The sequence below is a fragment of the Centroberyx affinis genome, unplaced genomic scaffold, assembly GCF_046629955.1.
Source record: "Centroberyx affinis isolate AG114_WGS23_722 - 3 ecotype Tasmania unplaced genomic scaffold, CSIRO-AGI_Caff_v1 ptg001905l_1, whole genome shotgun sequence".
In the NCBI taxonomy this organism is placed as follows: domain Eukaryota; kingdom Metazoa; phylum Chordata; class Actinopteri; order Beryciformes; family Berycidae; genus Centroberyx; species Centroberyx affinis.
The window spans coordinates 195112-204110 of record NW_027280268.1 but is presented as its reverse complement, the minus strand read 5'-3'; the positions used below and the strand labels follow the sequence as shown (position 1 = coordinate 204110).

General features: G+C 43.7%; 1 protein-coding gene across 1 annotated transcript in view; it reads left to right on the top strand.

Moving 5' to 3' along the window:
• Positions 1-306: 306 nt before the first annotated feature.
• LOC139653253 (protein sidekick-2-like) overlaps positions 307-8999 on the top strand; it is a gene marked incomplete at its 5' end in the record, with an annotated part of 30934 nt that continues 22241 nt past the window's right edge. Inside the window, 11 exons of the mRNA XM_071530228.1 lie at positions 307-513; positions 792-901; positions 1748-1898; positions 2351-2588; positions 3754-3869; positions 4067-4256; positions 4947-5045; positions 5782-5976; positions 7257-7458; positions 8056-8159; positions 8897-8967. Coding sequence (XP_071386329.1) covers positions 307-513; positions 792-901; positions 1748-1898; positions 2351-2588; positions 3754-3869; positions 4067-4256; positions 4947-5045; positions 5782-5976; positions 7257-7458; positions 8056-8159; positions 8897-8967 — 1683 coding nt within the window. The remainder of the gene's footprint in view (positions 514-791; positions 902-1747; positions 1899-2350; positions 2589-3753; positions 3870-4066; positions 4257-4946; positions 5046-5781; positions 5977-7256; positions 7459-8055; positions 8160-8896; positions 8968-8999) is intronic.

Below are 8999 nucleotides of genomic sequence, written 5' to 3'. Positions count from 1 at the left end.
CATTCATGGCATTGTCTCTGTCTGGGTATTGTGTGTAAGCATCTTCCCCAATCTAATCTGCTTGTGCTGTCTTAGCTGAAGTTTGGAGCACAAGGGAGAGAATTAAGTGGGATCCCTGTTAACTTATTTTGTCTGCAGTATCTATACCGACACTAGAGAGCGCTGTAGTAGATACATTTTCCCAAGCAACCTCTATACCCAAGAATCAAAGTGTGAGAGATGTGGGCAAACAAAATACAAATATCAATGACAAACTGAGCTTTGAAACTTGAAAATGCACATCTGACCATAAGTCAGAGGTTCTAGAGTATCTGCTACCTCAGTCATCTTTTTTCTCTCCATCTTTCTCTACCTGTCTCTTTTTCCTCTCTCTCTCTCTCTCTCTTCGCAGAGCTTCCTGGCCCTCCCACCAACATGGCTATCTCCAACATCGGCCCACGCTCTGTCACCCTGCAGTTCAAACCCGGCTATGATGGCAAGACCTCCATCTCTCGCTGGCAGGTGGAGGCCCAGGTGAGACAGATTTAAAGCTCAATCTTATTGGTTGAGTTAAATCTCAAGCCTTGTTTCAAGATAATGCCATCCGATTATAGAAAATTCTTGAAACAAGTAAAACTGAATTGGAAACGATTGGAATTATCTCACCTTATTAGCAGAATTTTCCACTTAAAAAAAAATACAATTTTAAGACTGAATATGAGAGTTAAGTGACTTTTTTGCAGTGTTGGTACTATGTGACAAATAAACCCCCTGATGCTCATCTGTCATGCTGTGTGTCACCTTGGTCCCAGGTGGGTGTGATAGGAGAAAATGAGGACTGGGTGATGGTTCACCAGCTGTCCAACGAACCTGAGGCGCGCTCCTTGGAAGTGCCAGGTCTCAACCCATACACCTTCTACAGGTAGCCTACTGGGAACTGCATCCACTTCAGTATGCCTGCTTCCATTAGTGTGTTTATATGCACTATATGTACAGACATATACCCAAATTATTGCTGATAACAAGTCTGCTGCTAACCTGCAGCTTTTATTCGGGATAACCCTGCTCATGGTTTTCCCCGTACGCAGGAATGAACAGAATATTTTAAGCAGCTTCCATATAACATGGAAATTAAGCTTGTGCAGATCATGATAAAACAACAGCAAACAAGATAAGGTGTTGTTAGCGTGCCTCAGTATCCCAACTAGATTCACTATATCCCAGGAACCTTATCTTATTCCGTTTTCTTCTGATTTGGATACAAGCTTACTATAGTTATTGTGATGATATTGTGTTTACAGTGCGTGCATGACCTCTTTCTTGTTGGTGTAATGTGACTGTGCACATGATCACACTAAATATAGCCAATTAACATTTCAGCAAGGCAATCCCTCAAGCCTCGCTCCAGCTATAGTTCTCCTCACCATTCTTTCATCAACACGGCCACTTTACATTTCAGTAGAGTTAAATGTCACTTTGCATAGAAATTTGTTTTTGCATATTCCCCTTGAGACACAAACAAGCCCCCCACACAGCATAGGCATATCCGCAGAACTCCATTTATATGCATATCCATAGCTGTGATCTCAGTTTCAATGCAGTAAATCTTGGTGTAAGACCATGCATAAGTGTTACAAAAACGCTGGCGATTTTCATTTCCAGCCGGCAGATTCAGAGCTGTGATTTCAGTTGGAATGAAGCAAGCCCTTTTGCACAGGTTGCATGAAGTATTATAATAATATCAGCGATGTTTAATTCCAACCACCAGGCTCCGTATGCGGCAAGTGAACATCGTGGGCACCAGTCCTCCCAGCCAGCCCTCCAGGAAGATCCAGACCCTGCAGGCTCCTCCGGACATGGCCCCAGCCAACGTCACCCTGCGCACCGCCAGCGAGACCAGCCTCTGGCTCCGATGGGTGGTAAGTAGGAATCTTATTTTCTGCTGGGCTTGAAGCAGTTGAAGGAAAAATTCACGTGCAAGTATATCTCTGAAATAGTCATTACATTTTGAATCTATATAAAGTATAATATTGCTAAAAGGAGGGGCTCAGATTGTGTGATCCTAAAACAGTTGAAGGTATTAACACAATGATCATCAGTGATTATACTTTCAACCAAAGAAATAGAGATTGAAACCCTAATAACTGATGGTTGCTGCGTTATATAAGTATTTTACGATCTTGGTGGTGTCTATGTTGCACAGTAAAACTTTTGTAGCTAAAGTTATTTAATGCTAGAGGCTAGAAAATGCTTCCCTAACCAATGGAGTCTGAGCTCTGTTTGGCTGTACAATTGAAAAAGTTTTCATCTCTGTCTTATTGATACCCACTCTCTCCCTCTCTACCCCCTCTTTCGTTATGCATCCGCTCAGCCTCTGCCGGAATGGGAGTACAACGGGAACCCGGAGCTGGTGGGCTACAGGGTGCAGTACTCCCGGACGGGCTCGCAGGGCCGGGCGCTGACCCACGTCATCGCTGACCGCCAGGAGAGAGAGTTCACCATTGAGGATCTGGAGGAGTGGACGGAGTATGAGGTCAGAGTCCAGGCCATCAACGGCATCGGGACAGGGCCGTGGAGCCAGCCGGTCAGAGGCAGAACCAGGGAGTCTGGTAAGATGGAGACCTCATCTGTCACCCTTTGTGAAATTGTTTGGTACAGATCTTCCTACCAATGATCAAAGACTAACAGCAACCTGCAAGTCGTTCTTCTTGGGAGTATCGAAACGCTGTTTTAGTTCAAAAATTCAGTTTTTTCATATGACTTTATACTGTCCTCTTAATGCAATACCATAGTGTCAAATTCTTGCCAAGACTTAAATATTTACGATAACATGCAAAGTATTTGTCTTATACCTTATAAAAAGCCTGTAGTAGCACATACCTACCTGCATAAATCCCATAACTACCATTTTCACATATTTACCCAACATCCAAAGCACTGATTATTTTTCTGATCAGATGTTTTTTGCTATCTGTATGAAATATCTACTGTACATTCACGGCCATTTTGACAATCTGACTGTCCAATCATATTGTAACTTTCGTTGAGTTCAGCGATCAACAACGTCGGTACATCAGCATACAAGAGAATCTGATGATGAATGTGTTTGGTCATGTTAATTTTGAGGAAGGAAAAAAACAAAACCCAAAATAACCCCAAAAACTGGTGGCCAAGAAACGGCCATGTCTACATTATTCCACATATTGGAAGTAACAAGCATACAGTTATGTGGTTTACATTCCACCATATGTGATTCTGGCATTCTGTTCACACCCTACTCCGATGCCTGGCTGGAGTCCTTTTATCAACCCACCTCTGTCTCGGCAAGGACGTTTCTTCCTTCCCTCTCTCTTTCCCTCTCTCCTTGCTTGCGCTCTCACTTTGGCTACCAGACGTTTGGTAGGGAGGAATGGAGCGATTCCAGGGAGTGCAGGAGGGAGTCGGAGGAAATTGGGAACACATGGACTAGAATGTGGAATTCCTGCGCTCTTTTTTTTTTCCACTCACTCCAGCAAATTCTTAGGAATCAGTGCATTATGTCCAGGGATGAGTGCCAAGGAAGGGAAAGGGTCCGTTCTTTGAGTCTTTTATTTCTGTCTAACACAGCAGGCCTGGAGGGTTCACCGGGACCTCTGGAGATACATGCACACACATGCACACACACACACACACACACACACACACATAGGCACACGCTGCTCACAGCAGATCACTCAAACTGCATCTCTCTAACGTCATGCAAACTTGTGTTTTCTCCTCTCTTCCCTCTCTCAGTTCCCTCCTGTGGACCCACCAATGTGTCGGCCTTTGCCACCACCTCTAGCAGCATCCTGGTGCGCTGGTTTGAAGTCCCAGAGCCAGACAGAAACGGACTCATTCTGGGCTACAAGGTATGTCTGTGTAGCAGTCACTTGCACAAAGTTATTCACCATATATCTACTGAGCAGCAGGGTAGCACCTCTAATTCGGCTGCTTTTTATCTGCTATTTTTTAGATAGTGGAGAGAGATAGGATGTCCACTTCTTCCTAGCTTTCCAAGTTCCTTTTCCCCCACTTGTCTTTATCGCTTGTCCCCTCCCTTTATCAGGTGGTGTACAAAGAGAAGGACTCAGACAGTGCAGTCCAGTTCTGGACAGTGGAGGGGAATGCCAGCCACAGTGTCCAGCTGACCGGCTTGGGGAAATACGTGCTGTATGAGATCCAGGTCCTGGCTTTCACACGGATCGGAGACGGACGGCCCAGTTCTCCGCCCATCCTGGAGAGGACTCTGGACGATGGTAGGGACATGAGCTTAAGCTTGAGGTTATAGCTATCTATAATCATTTCAATATTCAATATTCAATATTTCAATTTTGGCGCACGTGCAGTACATTCAGCATCACCGTTATATAGTATGGTTAGAAGGTTAGAAATGCATGAAAGATGTATAAAACATACATGACAACTGACAGCGGGGGAAACAACAATATTTTCTCCAATAACAACACATAAAAGGGATTTTTAGCTCCATCTTACTCAGGCAAGCTTGCCAACAATTATGATCAAAAGTCTTTTTTTCCTCTCTAGCCCATAAAGCTATCCACACTGATTTGTCCCATTTGACAATCTCTATCCCCACTGATGTCAATATTTGTTATTTCCCCATTGTATCATGGCCTTTATGGTGGTGAAAAGTGGCAGACTGTTGTGCTGTGTTGGGGAGAAAACGTTCTTGTTAACGAGAGGCCCTTTGATATTATCTCCAATGGCAGTTGTGTTATGTCAAACTTAATAAAGAAAAATCCTCACTCCGCTTTTGCCCAGCACCAGATTCATTTATTTGCTTTTATTAAATTTATTTAGCAGAATTTGTAGTGTTGAGTAAGTCCAAGTGAGGAATATATTTTAAGTTTGATAAAATACTACCTTTTTGTAGCCTGTTTGGAGCTGTTGAGGTGTTATAAATCATGTGGATCTGTTTCCTGCAGTGCCAGGACCTCCAGTAGGCATCCTGTTCCCTGAGGTGCGGACCACCTCAGTCCGGCTTATTTGGCAGTCTCCCTCCCAGCCCAACGGCATCATCCTTGGTTAGTACACCAACTGCAATATGCAAGCTCCTCTTAGGCTTTTTCAGACAGGTGGTGTTGTACAGCGATTCAAATGTTTGAAATATTTATGACCCTAAAGTCATTTCCTATTAGGAAATAACCTGGAATCTAAACAGTTACCAAAATACTGTATTTGAGGTGTTCTTTATTTTGATTTTATGGAGCCTCTTATCACAGACATAGTTCCTTATGTGCTTATCGTGCTTCGCAAATACTTTTTCAACTTGATGAACAAAATGCTGATAAAGTTTAGACCTATTGGAGGCAATGCGATCTTGTTTTTTTCCAGTTAGTGCTGTAGAGGGAGTTGGATTCCTCACACTCTTGTTAGCTAGTTAGGGATTCCTTGCAGCTCCTTGTGAGTATTTGATTTATGATACTTCTGTCGGCTCGTTTATTTTAAACTGCACACATTTTATATATCTGTGAAATGCTTCATATTGACAGACCCATATAGTAGCATGCGGGAGCAGTATAGCTAATGGAATCAGCGAAACCATAAGGATGTCAGGAGAGACATAGTGGTTTCTGCTGCACAGTTTGCTCGCTTGGAAAGAAAACCTCCACTTATTCTTGGACCAACAACATGAACCACAAGTGCTTCAAATACCTAAAATACACTTTTCAGCCCAGATTTAGCTGAAACACGCTGATCTCATTATGACATTGACTGCCAATCAGACCGCACTGCTCTGTGTCCTCAACTCCCCTCCAGCCTATCAGATCACGTACCGCCTCAACTCCACCAATAGCAACACAGCCACGGTGGACGTGCTGAACCCCAGCGCTCGCCAGTACACCGTGACCGGCCTCAAGCCCGAGTCCGTCTACGTGTTCCGCATCACGGCCCAGACCCGGAAGGGCTGGGGCGAGGCCGCAGAGGCGCTGGTGGTCACCACTGAGAAAAGAGGTAACCATGTGTGGTTTATTTCATTATGGGATGGATATTTACTTGCTGGTTGTTGGATATGTGGCAGCTGAGTATACAGCAATAATTGGAATGAGCATGCAAAAACAAAAATCATTATCTCTAATGTTAATATGCTAAAATAGCACTCTGAAATGGCTTTTTTGGATTACGATAATAGCATTGCAGCATGATGTGTAGAGTGCACAGCCAAAGCCAAAACACAGCTGTAATAGTTGTACACATATGCTGCGGGCAGAGCCAGGTGTGTGATCTCTGCGCTGACACAACTTCGGAGAGAGCCGAGCTAAGCCGGCGCTACACTTAGTTCATTTCCAGTTAACAGTCCAGTAAGCAGATGTGTTTTGTGAAGGAGTGTCTGTGCCCTGTGGGTGTTTATCAGAAGCACTCTGATGCAGTTGTGAGAACGAGTCAGTCCATCTGCTTCCCTCAAGGCATGTTGTGGATTGTTTACTCTGCTACTTTCATTTACTCGGCTACCTTTCATTTGTCCAAATAGCACTTTTTTTCCCCTCGTCCATGCAACATAGCCTCTGCAAATGTGAGAGCAAGTGAGAAAGTCAAGAGTATCAGGTTTCTATTCTAGTTTTTTGTTTAGTTTTTTTCTTTTAGATTGACCCTCCTTTCTGATTTATACACCCAGTAGATGTTTTTCTTTCAATAATAAAAGAACAGTCTCAGCCAGGAAAACTGTACACTGCAAAAAATATCCATCTTAATAATTCATTTTGTCTAAAAGTCCTAAAGTCGTAATTTTCTTCAAATAAGTGAAAAAATCTGCTAGTGTGGTGAGGTAATTTAATTTGTTTCCAATGCAAATCAATTTGCTTCAAGAATTTTGTAGAATCAAGTGTCGTTTTCTTGATAGTAGTGCAGTGATCTGGCTTATTCTGACTTGTGTCAAGATATTGACACTCATTTCTAGAAGATTCCTGAAACAAGTGAAACTACATTGGAAACAAGTGGTAATCTCACTCCATTGGCAGAATTTTTCTCCTGGCTTAAGAAAAACAAGGCTGAATATGAGACTAAATGACTCGTTAAGATGGATGTTTTTGCAGTGTAGTGAGCCAAGCCTCTAATCTTTTTTCCCCACTACCATTTGTAAGGGCTCTAACCTTTTTCCATTCCTGCATCCCTCCTTGTCTCCTCTCCTTCCCGGCCATTCCCTCAATCCCTCGATCCCACTGCCTCCTTCCCTCCTTACCCTCATTCCTCCCTCACTCCCTCTATCTATCCACATATCCCTTCCCTCCACTCAGCTCGCCCCCAGCCCACCAGCCGTCCCACGGTGCCCCAGGAGGAGGTGCAGGCTCGCTGGGTGTTGCTGTCGTGGGAGCCGGGCAGCGACGGCCTGTCCCCAGTGCGTTACTACACTGTCCAGCTCAGAGAGCTTCCAGACAGCAACTGGACTGTCCACTCTGCCTCTGTCAACCACGAGGCCAGCAGCTACATCGTGGACAGGTAGGGTACCCGTCCTAGCAAAGGCTGGTTACAGTCCGGGGTTGATTCATAATGAGCAAACCCTGAATTCCCCCCCTTGTTACCACAAAATGTTTTTCATTCCCCTTGTATTCTGTGGATGTGAAGGGTAATATTAATTCAAACACTTAATCCCCTCTCCACTAAGCACTAAATATGCTTAAATACCCCCCTGGTTGTAGTTGCCGATTCAACAGAATGGTTTTAGGGAATAATGTTGCAGGGTGTCGTAAAGTATAGATCAGAACATAAACAATGCTAGAAGCTATTCAAAGAATGTTTAAGATATTCAATAAAGCTTTACTTCAATGTGCAGGCAAATGCAGCAAAGACTTCTAGAGATCATAACATGCCATTAGCATACCTTGTGAAAACTTAATGATACAGTAATTTCTGGTTTCTTAAACTATCGTTAAGGACCCAAATTGATTTAAAACTGTTTCTGGTAGCTTACTTAATGAGCTTGGAGGTCCCACACTGAGACTAAATTTCTCCTTTGGGGTCTCTGGCTTACAACGATCCCCAGCATTGGTTTATAGTTAAGATTGATGTGTTTTTCTGTCCTGTTCCACCTCCAAGGCTGAAGCCCTTCACCTCCTACCAGTTCAGAGTGAAGGCCACCAACGACATAGGGGACAGTGAATATAGCGAGGAGAGTGAAGCTATCACTACTCTACAGGACGGTAAGTGTCATGTCAGATGTATGAGACAACTTTCTGATTCACAGGGTAAAGGTTTGATGAGCTTGATGAAAAGATGCACTTTTTACAGTGCTAGCTGTTGACACTGCATCTATTGTGGATTAGCATTGCAGAATTTTACTTTCTTCTTTGGGTTGGAGAAACAGTGCAGCAGCAGGGCAGCAAGCATATAAAAACTACTGGGATTTCTATAAGGGCAATAGCTGTATATGTCTCATAATGTCTCAAATATGTATATAAACATTTATAGGTCTAATATAAACACGCTAATAAAGCCAAAGTTATGGCCTCATTCTGCAGTGATATAGTGAACTAGACTCCCTTACACAGAGACTGTGTGTCCTTTGAATCCCTGGTGTAAAAAGCCCCATCTAAATTGGCTGTCAGGATGAGTTAGCTTATTGTTGTGATGTGGACACTTTTGGCAGAGGCAGCAGGTGATGTCATGTGCACACCATCTGCAGTTACCATGAGACAAGAGGGCAGCATTAAAACCTTGGCAAAGTCTGCCCAAGTCTGCCCCTGTGCTAACCGACTAAAGACACGTTCCCGCCACTGATCTTTCCAGCTGCTATTTTTGACTCATCTATCAACGGCCGTTTTATGCTCTGTTGTGTTTATGCCCCGTGAATGCCACTGCACATGGCTCGATTTGGCTCCTTGAATCGTGCAGATTTTCAGCTCAATTTCACTAATTCATCTCACTTTTATCTCCTCAGCGCCTGACGAAGCACCCACAATTCTCTCTGTCACGCCACACACAACAACATCAGTGCTGATCCGCTGGCAGGTAAGAAGAGACAGTGTAATTGGCTCAGCCTT